General features: G+C 39.5%; 1 protein-coding gene across 2 annotated transcripts in view; it reads right to left on the bottom strand.

The window, feature by feature from the left end:
- LOC132392603 (juxtaposed with another zinc finger protein 1-like) overlaps positions 1–20625 on the bottom strand; it is a 296048-nt gene that overhangs the window by 132827 nt on the left and 142596 nt on the right. For both annotated transcript variants that reach the window (XR_009511591.1, XM_059966707.1), the window contains exon 3: positions 3075–3271. Coding sequence is in view for 1 of the 2 variants with exons in the window: in XM_059966707.1 (XP_059822690.1) it covers positions 3075–3271 (197 nt within the window). In the remaining variant the exon portion in view is untranslated. The remainder of the gene's footprint in view (positions 1–3074; positions 3272–20625) is intronic.

The raw sequence follows: 20625 nt of genomic DNA, 5'->3' as shown, positions 1-20625 counted from the left end.
AAATATCAGTGATGTACAAACAAAATGAGAGAAAAAGTAAAACAACATGAATAAATAGCAAATATAGACATTTCCATTTTTCACTGAAAAAGGAAATTTGTCAGAAGCAAAATGTTCAATGAATACAAAATGGTATCTTACTTCACCCTTGGAAAACCACAAACGTGAAATTTTGTAACATTGCTATTTTGTAACAACAGAGAGGTGATCTGCAAATTATGACGCTATCTACACTTTAGATTATATTATCAGATAAATCGGAAGCAAAGAAGTAACATATAAACAAAATCTATCAAGGTAATTGCTTTATGTAAAAGGATCAATTGAAAATAGAGAAACAATGCAACTATACACACAAAATGCTGAATGAACTCAGCAGGTCAGTCAGTATTGGAATTGCTGAGTTCCTCCAACATTGTTGCTTAAAATTTCCAGCATCTGCATTATCATTTGTATAAACAATGGCACCATTCTGTTTAACATTATAATACAATCTGTAAACAGTATTGTTAAAAACCGTAAAATAACTTAAATTTTTGTAGATGACATTATAGTCTATTGCCAACCTAGCAAACTCTTGTTTTCAACACCAACCAAATATGAAACTCAATCATCATGTTCCATCCAGTAATTGTGGAAAATGTCTGCTCACATTTTCCTGCTTCAGCTTTGCATATTCTGATGATAGAACATTGATACTCATTATTTTCAGACTCTAAACACTGAAGGAGTGTCAAGAATGTTTCCGTCACAATAAGGCTACTGATGGTGAAATTTCAACTGCATCAGCAAATTTTGCATTTACATTTTCTGTAAGTGACATGTTTTTCATTGGATGGAGATCATTTTCAAACAACAAGATCATGAGTCTGATGCTTTGTTGCACCTCTTAGCAGCCTATTTAATGACAGTAATTAACAGTCGGCAATTAGCATCCACTTCAGAAGACATTCAAATGTTAATTTGCCTTCTCTAATGTGCAGCACAGCTGTGCAACAAGATACATGCCATGAATTGTACATGAAACTGGGAGCCCAAATATTTCAGCTTGAAGTTGTTTGGCAAAATCTAGCTATTGAGAATGTAAACAAGACTTCTTTCAACTATCAGAAATCTAAAATCGTAATTATGACAATTTTAATAAGGTTATGTTGGTGCCATATTTTCAACTAGAATATTTTATGCAATATAACTTCTAAAACAAAACTGGCTTATTAACAAACTATTCAATTAAAGATCACATATATTAGTATCAGAAATGTCATTGTACAGAAAATTCAAAACCTACAGTAACTTGTGTGAGGCTATGCGTGCAAGCAACTAAAGCTGTAGCATTTGGCATGGTGATCTGATTACAACCTTATTAAACCAGGTCACCTCCAATGCTCGCATCTGTCCTGCACAATTCACCTCCCTCTATGCCAACATCATAAGCATAACCTTGTGCTGAATCAAAATGGTCTGCTTTAATGATCACATTATATAAAACCAGTTTATTAAGATGTTGCTTTCATTCTTTAGCTGTTGTGATCAATCAAGGAAGGCGCACCGTGATCTATCAAATATGCCGAGAATCTGAATGTTCTGCACTTTACTTGGATGGTTAATATCTTGAGCTTATATTACATTCTTCAAATAACTAGCTACACATTCACAAATGTATTTTTTATGGAGGAAGAAAGCCTAAATTTGCATTGATTCTCCTTAAAGCTTATGACTTGCAAGTTTAAAACTAGAATACTGCAGATCAAATAAATGTCAAGCATTTTTCTCAACACTTAACAAAAAATGCATCACAAAATAAAAGCTACCGTGACCAATATAACTCAAAGAATCCTAAAGGAATATCTGTCATACACAAGCAATGTATTAGCTGCCAAGTTGTTTTCATAACATTCAGTAAATAGTGGATGAACAAGTGGAAATTATATCTGCATTCAGCAAAAACAAGAAAGCTCAATGTGATAAAACTTCCATAATTCCAATTAGTTTAAGAACTATGCCAATGCAAGTCAAGACCAGCATACTGTGTATAAACTCAGTCTCATTGTATTATTGCAATTTTTAAAATATGCTACAACTAAAGTCAATAATAATTTCATTTTTGTCAGTTTTTTTGGTACTTCACACTTTATACCTCAATATTCTCCCACTTCCTCCTCGTTATAATTACCTCTCATTTGAAAGTCTTAATCTTAAGTCTGTGATCTTTCTGATTTCCACTTCTGTTCCAGCTCCAAACTATTTGTCCGAATTTCAGCCTGTTATTCAACTAGTTGTCAAACGAATTGCCATTCTTTAAATTTTCTCCCTAAAGCCTTCCATCTCATTCTCCTTTAAGATCCTCCATAAAATTAATCTTTTGCAAAAGCTGTGTTCTCATCAGTGGAAGAGTTAAAAGACCCTTTGTCAGAATTGGGAAGGAGAGAAAATAATCTTCTTAATCTCTCCTTCCCAGTTCTTTTGAAAGGTCTTCAGTCCAAAATGTTAACTTGGCTGCTCTTCCCACAGATACAGCCTAAGCTGCTGAGTATTTCTAACATTTATTTTTGATTTCCAGCACTGCAGTTTTGTGTTTGAGTTTCAAGGTTTTGGTCTCCCTGTTCTCATCTCCATTTTACCAACTTTACCACAAAAAAGCAAAAATGTTTTTTTAAGATTGGAAGTTATAATTGTTATTTCCTCTGCTTTTGGTTCAACTAAAAAAAACACTTTATTTCTATTATTTACTTTGAATTTCCATGTCCCATAATCATTACAGTTCTACCAGTATTCTTGGCTATCACTCATGGAGGGAATGCCCACCTCAAGTTATTTGGTCAAACAAATCTACCATCATTTATGGTGAACAGAATTTAGTGAAATTAAAAATATGTTCTGCTCTGTATATCCATATATTCTGGTGAATTTACAATATTTGTGGCTTCACTATGTTCCATTTAAAAAAATATCCTGCATAAACACAATTTAAAATGTTTGTAGTACATGTTGTGGCAATTTGCATTCTACAAAATTCTCAAACCAGGCTGTTTGTCATCAAGCTACTGCACAATTTCTTGATTAATTGAACCTACCAGTTGGAGTTCCACTGCAGGCGGAAGATGATGGTGTAACTGGTGGTGTGCCTGGAAACGCTGAGGTCCCATTGCCAGGGTGAGGTGATACAGGCATGCCTCCTCTTCCCACAGGACTAGAAAGAGCTGGTGTTAATTTGGCCTGATGTCTTTTTCTCATTTGTTCCCGCTCACGGCGAGCAGCTTCAGTCATAAACCTGAATAAATTCAGGAATATAAATTGCAATGAGGTTACTGAGCTTGGACAGCAGATATACATTCAAAGATACTTCCATCCCAATTGTTGCTGGTCACTTCTAATATTCAAATTGAGGTTAAACACAGAGATGTTTCATGGGAGGGAGACAATCTAGCTTTAGTCACCTAATTTGTGGATCAGTACATACAAGTCACAAAAAAACATTCTAAATACCTTCAATTATTCACAACAATCCTAATGGATGAACAATTATTAACCCTTGAGGACAAAAATTCACAAGTTTTAGCTAACATTTCAGCTTGAATAACTGGATCACAAAAGCAAACATCAAAATTCAATCCTTTTTTGAAGTTTGGCTGAGAATGTTTGCTTCTTTGACAATAAAAATTAATACGTTTTCTGATCCAGTCTGTTTTGATTGGAAGTTTAAACTGTTAGATCCTTGCAAGAGAAAAAATACTTAAGGGTTTACGCTGAGTTGGCATTTTTGTATTGATTTTATCATACACAGGTATTATGATTTATGGAGCAACCATGTCAGTTTAACAAGCTGAAGGACACACAATATCTCCAACATCATTAAAATTCAAAAGCCTCTAGAGCTAACTTGGTACACACTATAGCTGGACAGCAAGGTCCCTGGGCATTGGGAATATTACAATTTCCCTCGGTAAACTTAAAATAAATAAGGATAAAAATTGCACTTAGCTTAAAAAGTACAAAGCAGGATGACAATTGTTATTTGTTGAGATCCCTTACCTGTAAGAGCCGTTAAAAACAAAGGGATTTTTATTGCAAAAATCCATCAATAAAAAAATAAACAAAAGCCCAATCAGCGATATATTAGAGACTCCTAAGGGTTCTTGTGAATAATGGAAAATTTGCAATTAATTTATTCAGCAGTAGCAGTTCAGTAAGACTGAGTGGCTTGCACAGCATTACAGGTTAAGGGTATAACTTTCAATGTAGAGCCACAAAAATATTTTACTGACTAAGGATTACCAATTTCTTTTCTTAAAGTCACCATAATGTTCCACATGGGTTTTTACAATTTTGTTGTTCCACAGTTACAATTATTCATGTTGGATTTTTATTCCAGATTATTTAGTGAACTGAATTTAAATTCCCCAAATGCCATGGTGTGACTTGAATTTCTGTTTCTGAATCATTTGCCCAGTCCTGTGAATTATCAGCAAAACAATTTAATCTATATAGTGCTTAACTGTCATTGAGTCAAAATTCTGGAATTTTCTAACAATTTATCAGAATTTCATTTCTTCAGAAAGTGTCTCACAACAACGTTCTCAAGAGTTATTAAGTTTGGGCATCAAACCTTGACCCTACAGTAATGCCCACATTCTATCCATAAATGAACGAAATTAGAACAATCTAGTAAGTTATTTTTCTAAATGCAAGAGGCTCTGCAGATGCTGGAAATCCAGAGCAATACACACAAAATGCTGGAGGAACTCAGCAAGATGGGCAGTATCTTTGGGAAGGAATGAGCAGTCAACATTTTAGATTGAGACAATTCCTCAGGACTAGAAAGGAAGGAGAAAGAAGACAGAATAAGAAGGTGAGTGGTTGGGGAAGGAGTACAAGCTGGCAGGTGATTGGTCAAACCAGATGAGGGGGAAGATGGGTGGGCGGAGGAGGAAGGATTAAGTGAGAAGCTGAGTGGCGATAGGTGGAAGATGTTAACAGCTTAAGCAGGGATAGGATAGCAGAGGACAAAGGACCATGGGAGAAAGGGAAGAAGGAAGGGCACCAGAGCAAGGTGTTGGGCAGGTGAGGATAAGAGAAGGGGTAAGAAAGAAGCCAGAATGGGGAATAGATAAAGAGAAGGGAAAGGTGAGATAAATTACCAGAAATTTGATGTTCAAGCCTTCAAGTTGGAGGCTACCCAGACAGAATCTGAGGTGTTACTCCTCCAACCTGAGGATGGCAACATGAGACAGAAGAGGAGGCCATTGACTGACATGTCAGAATGGTAATGGAAGGTCCAATTAAAATGAGAGGCCACTGGAATTCTCACCTTTTGTGACAGGTGGAATGAAGATGCTAGACAAAATGGACCTACAATCTACATCAGGTCACTCTGATTTAAAGGAGGCCACACTGCGAAGACCAGATACAATAGATACCCCCTGCAGACTCACAGGGTGAAGTGTCACCTCACCTGGAAGCTCTATTTGAGGCCCTGAATGGTGGTGAGGGAGGAGGTATAGGGTCAAGTATAGCACTTATCCCACTTGCAGGGGTAAATGCCAGGAGAGAGATGAGTGGCGAGGGATGAGTGGTTAAGGAAGTCACATTGAGAACGATCTGAGCAAAGAGTGGGAGGAGAAGGTAAAATGTGCTTGGTGGTAGGATCCTGTTGAATATAGGGGAAGTTGCGAAGAATGATGTGCTGGATGCAGAAGCTCATGGGGTGGGTATGTAAGCACAGGGGAATCTCTATCTCTTTTATGGTGGCGGGAAGATGGGAAATGAAGGAGGTGCGGGTGAGGGCAGCATCAATGGTAGAGGGAGGGGAAACCCAATTCTTTGGAGGAGGAGGGCATCTCAGATGTTGTGGAATAGAAAGCCCCATCCTGATGACAGATGCAGCAGAGTCAAAGGAACTGAGAAAAAGAATTGCAGTTTTACAAGTGACAGAGTGGGAAGAGGTAGAGTCAAGATAGCTGGGAAAGTCAGCATCTTTTTAAAAGATAGTAGTAGACAGTCTGTCTCAAAAGATGGCGATAGAGAGATTGAGAAAGGTGAGAGAGCTACCAGAGATGGGCCAAGTAGATTTGAGAGCAGGGTACAAGGTGGAGGCAATGGTGATAAAATTAACAAACTCAGTACTGATGTAGGTAAACAGCACCAATGCAGTCATTGATTTACTGTAAAAATAAATGGGGAGCCTTAATAGTTTAGGCTTGGTACATGGACTGTGCCACATAGGTGCGAGAACACAGGTATAGTTGGGGTCCATGGCTATGCCTTGGGTTTGGAGAAAGTGGGAGGAGCAGAAAGAGAAGTTGTTGAGGGTGAGAACTAGTTCACCAGATGGAGGAAAGTGATGGTGGAGAGAAACTGGTTAGGTCTATTATCCAGAAAGAAACAAAGAGCTTTTAGACCTGCATGATGGGGGATATAAGTGTATAGGGACAAGCCAACCATAGTGAAAAGGAGGTGATCAGAGATAGGGAATTTAAAGTGATTGATGAGATTGAAAGCATGTGAAGTGTCACAGATGTAGGTGGGAACAAATTAAACCATGTGAGTTGATGTATGTGAACACAGGTTCAGGCAGAAACAATGGGCTGAAGTGGACATTCAAGTCTGTGGATCTTGAGTAAGACGTAGAAAGAAACAGTGCAGGGTAAGGGAACTATAAGGCTGGTGACAGAGGATGGAGGATCAAGTTATCTTTCTACATCTTGTAAAATTATACTTAGAGGTTCATAATGCTTTTGGATGTAAGTGTCAGTGAGAATTAAAAGTGGTCTACTTTGCTTCCAGATTAAACTGTCAGATTTTAAAGATCAATATAACATTTGCAAACAAGAATAGCAGAATTTGATAATGTTTAGAAATAATAAAGGAATTAATACTGGCAATATCCAGAGGTGATAAGAGAGCTTAAGGTTAAGGAACCTTTAGGGAACAGTGATCAGAATATGATCAAGTTCACATTGAAATTTGAGAGGGAAAATATAAAATCCAAATGTGTCAATATTTCAGTGGAATGAAGGAAATTACAATGGCATGGGAGGGGAACTGGCCAAAGTTGATTGGAAATGGACAATTGAAGGAAGGACAACAGAGCAGCAATTGCTGGGGTTTCTGTGAAAAATGTGAGAAGTGCAAGACAGATATATTCCAAATAAGGAGAAATTTTCAAAGGGAAGAAGGACACTACTGTGGCTGACAAGTGAAGTCAGAGCCTAAGTAAAAGCAAAAGAGAGGGCATACAAGGAAGCCAGAGCTAGTGGGAAGATAAAGGATTAGGAAGCTTTTAAAAACTTGCATAAGGAAACTAAGAAGGTTATTAGGAAGGAAAAGATTAACTATGAAAGGAAGCTGGTGACTAATACCAAAGAGGATACTAAAAGCTTTTTTAAGTATATAAAGGGTAAAAGAGAGTCGAGGGTAGATATAGGTCCAATACAAAATTAGGCCAGAGATATTGTAATGAGAGATGCAGGATGGCAGAGGAACTGAATGCGTATTTTACATCAGTCTTCACAGTGGAAGACGTCTGCAGTGTACCGGACATTCAAGAGTGTCAGGGAAGTGAAATTTGTGCAGTGAAAATTACGACTGAGAAGGTGCTCAGGAAGCTTAATAGTCTGAGGGTGGATAAATCTCCCGGACCTGATGGAATGCACCTCGGGTTCTGAAGGAAGTAGCTGGAGAGATTGCGGAGGCATTAACGATGATCTTTCAAGAACTGATAGATTCTGGCATGGTACCAGATGACTGAAAAATGGCAAATGTTACTTCTTTATTTAAGAAGGGTGGGAGGCAGCAGAAAGGAAACTATAGGCCTGTTAACCTGACATCAGTGGTTGAGAAGCAGTTGGAATCGATTGCTAGGGATGAGATTACGGAGTACCTGGAGGCATGTGACAACATAGGCCAAAGCCAGCATGGTTTCCTGAAAGGAAAATCCTGTCTGACAAATCTATTGTAATTCATTGAGGAAATTACAAGCAGAGTAGACAAAGAAAATACAGTAGACATGGTGTACTTGGATTTTCAGAAGGTCTTTGACAAGGTGCCGCACATGAGGCTGCTTAGCAAGGTAAGAGCCTATGGAATTACAGGGAAGTTACTAGCATGGGTGGAGTATGGGTTGGTCAGCAAAAATCAGAGAGTGGGAATAAAGGGATCCTATTCTGGCTGGCTGCCAGTTACCAGTGGAGTTCCACAGGGGTCGGTGTTGGGATGACTGCTTTTTACAATGTATGTCAATGACTTGGACTACGGTATTAATGGATTTGTGGCTAAATTTGCCAATGATACAAAGTTAGGTGGAGGAGCAGGTTGAGTAGGTTGTGAAGAAGGCAAATGCAATGTTGGCATTTATTTCTAGAGGTATAGAATATAAGAGCAGGGATGTGATATTGAGGTTCTATAAGGCACTCATGAGACTACACATAGAGTATTGCATGCAGTTTCGGGCTCCTTATTTTAGAAAGGATATACTGTCGTTGGAGAGGGTTCAAAGAAGATTCACGAGAATGATTCCAGGAATGAAAGGGTTATCATATGAGGAACATCTGGTAGCTCTTGGGCTGTATTCCCTGGAGTTCAGAAGAATGAGGGGGGATCTCATAAAACATTCCGAATGTTAAAAGGCCTGAACAGATGAGATATGGCAAAGTTATTTCCCATAGTAGGGGATTCTAGGACAAAAGGGCATGACTTCTGGATTGAAGGGCATCCATTTAGAACTGAGATGTGGAGAAATTACTTTAGTCAGAGGGTGGTAAATCTGTGGAATTTGTTGCCATGAGCAGCTGTGGAGACCAAGTCATTGGGTGTATTTAAGGCAGAGATAGATAGGTTCTTGATTAGCCAGGGCATCAAAGGGTATGGGGTGAAGTCAGGGGAATGGGGATGACTGGAAGAATTGGATCAGCCCATGATTGAATAGTGGAGCAGATGATGGGCCGAATGGCCTACTTCTGCTCCTATATCTTATGGTCTTATGGTCTTAATATCTTCTGGTGACACTACTGGTGAAATCTGACTGGACAGAATGTGGGTGAAGGAGTTTTAGTTGGTTTGATATTGGCCATAGTTTGGCAGACCAAGAAGTCAGCAGTAATGCAGTAAAACTGAAGTTATTAATTCCACAGAAAAAGGTTACAGGTGCAAAGGAGAGGAAGTGAAGAAAGCAAGCAACGCTGTGGCAATTTCATAAGCCATCCTGACCACCCTATCAACTTGCACAGCAACTTTGAGGGATCTATGGCTATGGATCCTAAGGTCCCTCTGTTCTACCACACTGCTACGAATCCTGCCATTAACCCTGTATTTGGCCTTCAAGTTCATCCTTTTAAAGTGAATTACTTCACACTTTACCGGATTGAATTCAATCTGCCACTTATCAGCCCAGCTCTGCATCCCATCAATACCTCTTCTACACTATCTACAGCACCATCAACCTTCAGGTTTGTACAGGTTCAGTTTTCTCACTGACCATTCTATTAAATGAAATGTCATAACTAATATTATCAAAAAGGACATCAAAGATTAAGATAATTTTCAGGGTCACCATTAGATAAATAAATCCAAAGTTGATCTTGTTCTATTCAAGTTCAATTAATGAAAAGCACTTCATTTAGAGAACCTTGAAAATGCAATGTTGTGCAGTACAGTGGCGCAAGGGAGTTGGAAGCTACTAGCTCTTCCTCTTAAGCAACATGCGCAAAATACTGGAGGTGCTCAGCATGCCAGGCAGCATCTATGGAAAAGAGTAAACAGTCGACATTTCAAGCTGAGACCCTTCATCAGGACTGGGAAAAAAGAGATGGGAAGTCAGAGTAAGGAGGCAGGGGAGGGAAGGAAGAAGTACAAAGTGGCAGGTGATGGGTGAAACTGGGAGAGGAGGAGGGACGAGATTCCAAAAGAGAGCTGCAGTCTAATTTGCCCTATGCTTAACTACTGGTAGAAAGTATATACTGTGGTTATTCTCAGTGGCCAGTCAGTCACAGTATCTGAAACAGTGTTGGATACAACACATAAAAGCTAGTAAGCTTCCACCTGTATTTTGCTAATCAACGCACATCTAAATACATAACTGCAAAACTGAAATGTCACAACTAAAGGCATGCTTCTTAGATCCCATTGTCACTAGCATATCCAAAATGTTGCCCTGGTAAAAAATGGGCAACATTTACTCCATTACATCCCTTTGTATTGAATTTGCAAAAAAAAAGGCATCCAGGTGTAATTTCAGTAATATAACTTTCTCAACAGATAGAAAATGACTTTGATGCCTAAACTTTAAAGACAGATAATGCTCTAAAAAATTTAAACAATTTCTTTAGATCAAATTAATTTTTAGAAGTAAAGCTTGTGAATGACAGAAATATGAGAAAAAGAATGGAAATAAACGAAAGTGGACATTTCTTTTTTAAAAGAACTGTTTTGTTCTACAGCTGCTCATCCTTTAGGCACCTTATTTCCAAAAGAGCAAATTAGTACTGTAAACATTGAAATCAGATCTTTCAAATTTCAACCTATTGCCCGAATTCTCTTCGATCTTGCTTTAATCTCATTTCATCAATAATGTACACTTATTATAGGGTTTTGACAGCAAGCTACTGCTTTTGATAAATTATACATCTCAAACCAGATTTAAAATTTGAAGCCCAAGTGCTAATTATCTATACAGCCCTAGTTAATAACGAGATTTCTTGTTGAGTATCTGATCACAGCATGGGCATCATTTGTCAAGGATGCTCAAGTCTACCTCAGAGACCAGCTACAGCAATTCTCCCATGCCTACCATATGTAAAATTGGGATCTTTGTTTCTATAATAACCTTTTATTAGGGAACTGACATAATGATTAAGTTCACTGAAAACACATAGAATGAATTAGACGATTACCCTTGCTGCTTTAAGCTACTCTGAATAGCAACAAGCCAAAATAATTAATATTGAATTTTAATTTGATGTGTTCCACATTTAAACCCCAATTTGCAAAGTACACCTGGAAAGCTGCCACTGTTCGATTGCAGTTTAAGCTGATGAAAGAAAGGCTCCTGCAGTTTGAAGTGCACAAACATATAAAGCATGATGTTTCCTCTATGGAGAAAATAGCATTGAAAAAGTAATTAAAAGACTGACTTTACAATTTTGTCACAATACACATACACACTTTTTTTTTAAAAATGAGCCACTGGATTTTAAATAAACAAGTTACAGACCATTTTTGAGCACATTCAGTGAAATAAAACCTGGTCCTGATGTAAGGTCTCAGCCCGAAACGTTGACTGTTTACTCTTTTCCACAGATACTACCAGGCCAGCATTTTGTGTCAGTTGCTTGGATTTCCAGTATCTGCAGATTTTCTCATGTTTCTGTCCCTCTGTTTACTGGGATATGATTGAATTGTTGATTTGATTAAATCAATGAGGCAATTTGTCACAGAGTCGATTTTTGAATGGATAATGAAAACTATCTCACTATTTGCCCTCCCTTTTACACTACTTATTTAATGCATACATATATTGTAATTTATCATGTTTTTATAATGTATTGCACTGTACTGCTGCAGCAAACAACAAATTTCATGACATAGCCAGTGATACTAAACCTGATTCTAATTCTGCGCTGACCATGACTGAAAGTTATGAAGGCATGCAGCCATTCTCATGAATTCTCATGCACCTGATGCACCTGTCACTCAATGCTGCTGCTGGACTCCAAAGTTAAAAATACAGAGAACTTGAGGCCCTCTTCATTTCCTTGGGGTTTCTCAGCTTGGCAGAAGAGGGAGTGTTTCACTGATTTGTAAATATTTTAACCTGATTTAATTAAGTTGTGTTTTCATAATGAAATATATCCAATATAGTTTTCTAAATAAGTCAAGTCAAGAAAAGTCACTTTTTATTGTCATTTCGACCATAGCTGCAGGTACAGTACTCAGTAAAACAATACAAAAACTATGCTGAACTACGTAAAAACAGTACAGAAAAAAAACTACACTAGTCTATAGACCTACCCAGGACTGCATAAAATGCACAAAACAGTGCAGGCATTACAATAAATAATAAACAAGAGAATAGGCACAGTAGAGGGCAGTAAATTGGTGTCAGTCCAGGCCCTGGATAGTGAGGAGTCTGATGGCTTGGGGGAAGAAACTGTTACATAGTCTGGTCGTGAGAGCCCAAATGCTTTGGTGCCTTTTCCCAGATGGTAGGATGGAGAAGAGTTTGTATGAGGGGTGTGTGGGGTCCTTCATAATGCTGTTTGCTTTGCAGATTGCAGCGTGTAGTGTAAATGTCTGTAATGGCAGGAAGAGACCCCGATGATCTTCTCAGCTGACCTCACTATCCGCTGCAGGGTCTTGTGATCCAAGATCCTGCAATTTCTGAACCAGGCAGTGATGCAGCTGCTCAGGATGCTCTCAATACAACCCCTGTAGAATGTGATGAGGATGGGGCGTGGGAGAAGGACTTTCCTACATGTGAAGCAACTGAATACAGAAAGGGCTATTTAAGGGTGAGGTTTAGGTCTCATTTTATGCAATGTGAAGGGATTATTGATTATCTTATTGTAAAAGATCTTTAGGAAAAAGCAAACATAGCATAAATTTTATGATGAGTTTGAAAGTGATGTAGTTTAATCGGAAACAAGGCTCTTAATTACTTTCATATAACTATAGCGCACCTAGAGAAATTGAAAGTAAATATCCCTGGACATGGCAAACAGAGTCTTTCAAATATTTGGGCATCATTATGCCAAAAGATTTGGCAAAATGATCAGAATGCAATTATCAGCCTTTATATAAATTAAGGAAGATATGGCAAGATGGAACCTGATTCCTTTTTTAAGTCTCAGTTCAAGGATTGAGTTTATTAAAATGAATATACTGCCCAAACTGTTATATCTCTTTCAGACCCTACCAATAGAGATTAATCAAAATCAATTCAATGAATGGAACAAGATGTTATCAAGGTATATTTGGCAAGGTAAAAGACCTACAGTTCGTCTCAAAAGTTTGCAATTAGCAAAGGAAAAGGGGGGATGGGGCCCACCTTCTCTTACAGATTATTATTTTGCAGCACAGTTGAGAGCTGTGATATGTTGGTGCAACCCATCATAAGACGCTCAATGGAAAAACATTGAGGAGTGGGTACTTCCCGTCCCCATACAAGCAATTTTGGCTGATTAACAACCTTCAAAGGTACATAAATACTATTGGTAACCCATGGGTGAAATTGACTCTTAAAATATGGAAAGCGACTATAAAAGAATATAATCTAGAGGGAGATATTGCAATTCTTAAATGATGTGCATATGACTCGGATTTTACGCCGAATAAACTGGATGCTAGATTTAAAGACTGGACAGCTAAAGAAATAACAGTTCTTTGCAACATGATGAAAGAAGGAACACTGTTCAGTTTTGAAATGCTTAAAGAGAAACACTTATTAGAAAAACAAGATTTTTATCGGTATTTACAGATGCAACAATATGTTAATAGGACACTTAAAAATGTAACCAAAGCAAGTACAAGCTTGATAGAGCTACTTAGAAAAGCATATAATTCAGATCAAGCATGTATAAGGGTTTGTCAAATCTTAAAACACATTCGACCTCATACATTAAAACAAAATGGGAGAAGGAAGGAAGGATAATTATATCTGAGGAAGAATGGGCAATAGTATGGAGGTATCAATGGAAGTGTACCAGTTCACAGAAATGGAGGGAGTTCGGATGGAAAAACTTAATAAGATATTTTATTGCACCCTCTCAGAAATCCCATTATGATAGTAACCTCCCTGTTTGCTAGAGAAATTGTGGATATCAAAATGCAAATTATTATCATATTTTTTGGGACTGCCCTGTTATCAAAGACTATTGGAGGGGGATACACAATGCCCTACAAGACATCTTTAAATGTGATATACCCTTAGAGAGTAAGACCATATATTTTGGGTATATATCTCAAGAATGGTTGAAAAGAAATAAATATTTAATGAATATACTGTTGGTGGCTGGTAAAAAGACTCTTACTAGGAAATGGTTATCACAGGAGAGCCCAACTTTAAATGCATGGATGGAAATTACAATGGACATTTACAAAATGGAGAAGATAACAGTATCTGTTAATCATAAGCTGGAACAATTGGATTCATACTGGGAAAAATGATTTAACTACATAATGCCTCATAGGCCTGATTTTATTCGCACAAATCAATGAATATGTTATAAAAAAAAGATCACTCCCTACTTGTACATAGTTTTTTCCTTTTGCTTGTTTTTTCTTACCACTATTTTTTATAAGTGTATACCTCAGATAAATACTGTTACAAATGTGCCACAACTCTGAGGGTACAAAGTAGCCCACTCCTTTTTGAGAATCGCAAGATCGCTATTAATTCGGGTCTGGGACCCAGGAAATGAGAGAGAGACATCCAGAATACACAGGGTTTGGAATGTGTCCTGGCCTCAGCGAGACAAAGCCACGGATAATGGCCATTGTCTCTTGGAGATGGAATTGTGTATTGAGTACTGTACTATTCATTGAAGCCCTCAGGGAATGACCAGAGTGGGCTGGTTGAGGGATTGCATCATCCCAACCTGATTGACATCTGAGACCCCATGAGTAAGGGTAAAAGAGGGTTTGGGGAACAACCCCTTTAGACGCACCAGGAGAAATGTATGAGACTGGTGGAGGCATGTGTGTGTGTCCATCCTTGCCCAGGTGACAAGTCTTCCATGGAACGGCCTCGCTAAAGGACGAATATGGATCAAGATTGGATAAAGGAAAGCCGGCAAGTTTCTAAAATCTGTCTCTCTCCAACCAAAGGCTGCAGCCTGAATGAACTGTGTGACTTTTATATTTCCATCGGACAATACATTATCTCCTAGACAATGATCAAGCTTATTTCTTATTGATTATTATGATACCTGCACTTTTAGATTTAGTATTGATGACGTATTTTATCTGTATGTTTGCATTGATATTATTTTTGTGTATTTTTACTAATAAATACTGTTAAAAATAGTACATCAGACTTCAACGGACCTCTCTATCCTTGCTGGTAAGTGACCCAGTTACGGGGTTCGTAACAATACAATGTGGAGATTTGTGACATATATGATTATATGATATATATGTACAATGTCTGAAATACATCTTATGGAAATGTTTGTTTGATGATGAACTTCAATAAAAAATAGATTACAAAAAAGAAACAAGGCTCTTAAATTTAAACAAGAAAAGACTTTTTTACATGAAAAATTTATCTGTTTTTTGTTATCTGCTCCCAAGACCTTGTTATTTTTTTTAGTTATGATATGGTCTTTGCAATTTTGAATTGAAGCAGCAGCAAAGCTAACCTGAATAAGTAGCTGTGTGATAGAGTCAAAGGCATTCAAGTGTTTCTTCTAACAGGGATGGCTGTCTATTTGACCCTGAAGGGATGTCTCCCCCCCCCCCTCACCCCATTCTTTGCTTTCAGTGCGGTGGACCCTTGGGTCTTTCGATCATAGAAACATAGAAAACATCAAGCACAATATAGACCCTTTGGCCCACAAAGTTGTGCTGAACATGACCTTAGAACTACCTAGGCTTACCCATAGCCCTCTATATTTCTATGCTCCATGTAGCCATCCAGGAGTCTCTTAAAAGACTCTATCACTTCCGCCTCCACCGCCGTCGCCGGCAGCCCATTCCACGCACTCACCACTCTCTGCATAAAAAACTTACTGCTGACGTATCCTCTGTACCTACTTCCAAGCACCTTAAAACTATGCATTCTCTTGCTAGCCATTTCAGCCCTGGGGAAATGACTATCTACACGATCGATGCCTCTCATCATCTTGTACACCTCTATCATGTCAGCTCTCATCCTCCGTCACTCCAAGGAGAAAAGGCCGAGTTCACTAAACCTATTCCCGTAAGGCATGCTCCCCAATCCAGGCAACATCCTTGTAAATCTCCTCTGCACCCTTTCTATGGTTTTCACATCCTTCCTGTAGTGAGGTGACTAGAATTGAGCACAGTCCTCCAAGTGGGGTCTGACCAGGGTCATATATAGCTGCAACATTACCTCTCCACTCCTAAATTCAATCCCTCAATGAAGGCCAATGCACCATATGCCTTCTTAACCACAGAGTCAACCTGCGTAGCAGCTTTGGGTGTCCTATGAACTCGGACCCCAAGATCACTCTGATCCTCCACACTGCCAAGAGTCTTACCATTAATACTATATTCTGCCATCATATTTGACCTACCAAAATGAACCACCTCACACTTATCTGGGTTGAACTCTATCTGCCATTTTTCAGCCAAGTTTTGCATCCTATCGATGTCCAATTGTAACCTCTGGCAGCCCTCCAGACGATCCACAGCACCTCCAACCTTTGTATCATCAACACATTTACTAACCCATTCCTTCACTTCCTCATTCAGGTCATTTATAAAAATCACAAAGAGTAAGGGTCCCAGAACAGATCCCTGAGGCACACCACAGGTCACCAACCTCCATGCAGAATATGACCATCTACAACCACTGTTTGCCTTCTGCGGGCAAGCCAGTTCTGGATCTACAAAGCAACGTCCCCTTGGATCCCATGCTTCCTTACTTTCTCAATAAGCCTTGCATGGGGTACCTTATCAAATGCCTTGATAAAATCCATATACACTATATCTACGGCTCTACCTTCCTCAATGTGCTTAGTCATAGTTGGCTTTCCTTGCCCTTGAGAAAAGGTAACTATCCAGTCCAGGAATGCCTTATACGTACAATGAATTAGCTCCTGATCATTATCTTAAAATCAATCTTGGGACTTTACGATAAAAAAATCATTTTGCAGGTGCAAAATATGGGGGATTTCAGTGCAGTCCATAAGCTGTGGACGCCATGCAGCTTCTGCAAGCTATACAATGACAGATTATCCACAAGCTAGTGGATGAGAACAAATACTTCATTACTTTTGTGGGGCTTCTAAAAGCTTTAACATTATTGTTTTCTGTGGTACTGCATCAATTTTTCTAATGTTTTGAGGGTTAGGTCACTGGATTTAATGTAGCAAATTAGGAAGTATTTAATCCAGCAGTCATTACTACTTATCATGGGGATGTGATGCAGTCAGCTTCATAGTTTCTTGGTCGGACAAGGATACATTCTATCATCTGCCAACACTTGGATCAGGAGGTCATAATACCTTGTGTTTGTCCAACTGATGAAACAGGGTAGCTATTACAACAAAATCATTCTCCAAACATAATGTCAAGAACAGATTCCCACAGGAGTTAGCCTTCCCTGCTAAACATGCCAAGCCAGCAGAATCTGGTGAAGAAGTCACCCAGGAGGTTCTGTTGTCTGCTTTGGAATGTGCACCAGGAACTTTTCCAAGGTCAATGTACAAGTCCTTCTTGGCCTCCTCTTAGGCTTCTAGGGTTGGAACGTCAGCACTTATGACTATAATGTATTGGTTTCATGTTAGACTGAGCTCATGGGTCAGGAAGTGTTCAAAAATTTCTCAAGGGAAGTTATTGCACATCACATTGGTACCACTCACATCGACCGTGATGAAATGCTTTGAGAGCTTGGTCATGACTAGACTGAACTCCTGCCTCAGCAAGGACCTGGACCCATTGCAATTTGTCCATCGTCACAATAGGTCAATGTCAGATGCAATCTCAGTGGCTCTCCACACAGCTTTAGACCACCTGGACAATACAAACACTTCTGTCAGGATGCTGTTCATCGACTATAGCTTAGCATTTAATACCATCAATCTCACAATCCTGATTGAGAAGTTACAGAAACCAGGCCTCTGTAGCTCCCTCTACAATTGGATCCTCAACTTCCTAATCAGAAGACCACAATCTGTGCGGATTGGTGATAACATATCCTCCTCACTGATGATCAACACTGGCACACCTCAGGGGTATGTGTTTAGTCCACTGGTCTACTCTCTATATACACATGACTGTGTCACTAGGTATAGCTCAAATACCTTCTATAAATTTGCTGATGGTACAACTATTATTATGTTGGCGCGTGGCCTAGTGGGCAAGGCATCAGACTAGTAACCTGAAGGTCACTGGTTCGAGCCTCAGCTGAGGCAGCGTGTTTGTATCCTTGAGCAAGGCACTTAACAACACATTGCTCTGCTCTGCAATGGGTGTCGTCGCTCTGCGACGTGACCGGTGCCAAGCTGCATGGGTCCTAGTGCCCTTCCCTTGGACAACATTGGTGGCATGGAGACAGGAAGGCCTGCAGCTTGGGCAACTGCCGGTCTCCCATACAACCCTGCCCAAGCCTGCGCCCTGGAAACTCCAGGCCACAGATCCATGGTCTCTCGAGACTGACGGATGCCACCACCCACAACTATTATTGGTAGAATCTCAGGTGGTGATGAGAGGGTGTACAGGAGTGAGATATGCTAACTAGTGGTATGGTTCCGCAGCAACAACCTGGCACTCAACATCAATAAGATGAAAGAGCTGATTGTGGACTTCAGGAAGGGTAAGACGAAGGAACATATACCAGTCCTCATAGAGGGATCTGAAGTGGAGAGAGTGAGCAGTTTCAAGTTCTTGGGTGTCAAGATCTCTGAGGAATTAACCTGGTCCCAACATATCAATGTAGTTATAAAGAAGGAAAGACAGCAACTATACTTTATTAGGAGTTTGAAGAGATTTGGCATGTCAACAAATACACTCAAAAACTTCTATAGTTGTACTGTGGAGAACATTCTGACAGACTGCATCACTGTCTGGTATGGTTGGGGGGGGGGGGGGGGCTACTGCACGGGACCGAAAGAAGCTGCGGAGGGTTGTAAATCTAGTCAGCTCCATCTTGGGTACTAGACTACAAAGTACCCAGGATATCTTCAGGGAGCCGTGTCTCAAAAATGCAGCGTCCATTATTAAGGACCTCCAGCACCCAGGGCATGCCCTTTTCTCACTGTTACCATCTGGTAGGAGGTACAGAAACCTGAAGGCACACACTCAGCAATTCAGGAACAGCTTCTTCCCCTCTGTCATCTGATTCCTAAATGGACATTGGATCCTTGAACGCTCTCTCACTTTTTTAATATACAGTATTTCTGTTTTTTGCACTTTAAAAAATCTATTCAATATATGTATACTGTAATTGATTTACTTATCAGAATCAGAATCAGAATCAGACTTTAATCGCCAAGTACCTGTACACATACAAGGAATTTACTTCCGGCAGATGTTGTCTCTCTGCTCATCACAGATGATAAATATAAATGAAAATATAGATTAAACATACAAGTAGTGCAATCCAAGTAATAGTTAGCCAACAGTTAACCAGCAGTTAACTGTTCAGCAAAGTGACCGCAGTAGGGAAAAAACTTCTCCAGTGCCTATTAGTCTTAGTCTGGAGGGATCTGAAGCGCCTACCAGACGGAAGCAGTTCAAACAGTCCGTGCGCAAGATGGAAGGAATCCTTTATGATGTTCCCCACCCTCTTCTTCAACCTGGAAGAGTACAGGTCCACAATAGAGGGCAGGGAGGCTCCAATGATGCGCTCAGCAGTCTTCACTGTGCGCTGTAGTCTGGTTCTATCCTGCTTGGTGGCGGCTCCAAACCACACAGTGATGGAGGTGCACAGGACAGACTCAATGACTGCAGTATAGAACTGCAGCAGCAATTCCTGAGGCAGACCATATTTCCTCAAGAGCCGCAGGAAGTACATCCGCTGCTAGGCCTTCTTCAGGATGGAGCTGATGTTCTGCTCCCACTTCAGATCTTGAGAGATGGTGGTTCCCAGGAACCTGAAGTTCTCCTTTATTTTATTTTCTCTGCTAGATTATGTATTGCATTGAACTCATGCTGCTATGTTAACAAATTTCATGTCACATACCGGTGATAATAAACCTGATTCTGATATTGAGTAACCAGATCAACTCATTCTTTGTACTGTTCACTTTGTAAAGGTGTTCCTCTTCCAGTCTGATCTTCTTATACATGTTCTATCCACCATCTTGTTTCTTGGACAGGCATTTTCCTACTTGTTGTGAATTAGCACTATGGCAATGTCAACATCATCTACCCTCTGGCTAAAGAAATTCCTCATTTCTGTTCTAAATGGATGTCCCTCTATTCTGAGGCTGCTTCCTATAATCCTAAACTCCTCAACTATAGGAAATATCCTCTCCACAACCACTCTATCAAGGCCATTCAATTTTTGATAGTTTTCAATGAGATCCCCCCTCATTCTTCTAAACTCCATTGAGTTTAGGTCCAGAGCCATCAAACCCTCCTCATACGTTAACCCTTTCATTCCTAGAATCATTCTTGAGAACCTCCTCTGCACCCTCACCAATGTCAGGACATCTTGTCTGAGACAAGTGAACAAAAAGTACTCACAATACTTATCATAATTATAATTAATTTAAATCTTACATCCATCCCACAACCTGAGGGAGTAAAAATCTTCGCGTTATGATTCTGTTGCAATGTACATATACCTGAATTTAAAAGTCTAATAGTTTGTAGAAAGAAGCTGTCCTGTAGATTGCTGGTCCTGGCTTTAAAGCTGCAGTACCAGTTGCCAGACGGAAGCAGCTGAAACAGTTTAAGGCTGGAGTGACTGGTGTCCCTGATGATCTTCCAGGCCTTCTTTCTGCA

This window comes from Hypanus sabinus, chromosome 4 (assembly GCF_030144855.1).
Source record: "Hypanus sabinus isolate sHypSab1 chromosome 4, sHypSab1.hap1, whole genome shotgun sequence".
In the NCBI taxonomy this organism is placed as follows: domain Eukaryota; kingdom Metazoa; phylum Chordata; class Chondrichthyes; order Myliobatiformes; family Dasyatidae; genus Hypanus; species Hypanus sabinus.
The sequence above is the reverse complement of the archived record's forward strand: the minus strand, read 5'-3'. Positions and strand labels throughout refer to the sequence as shown.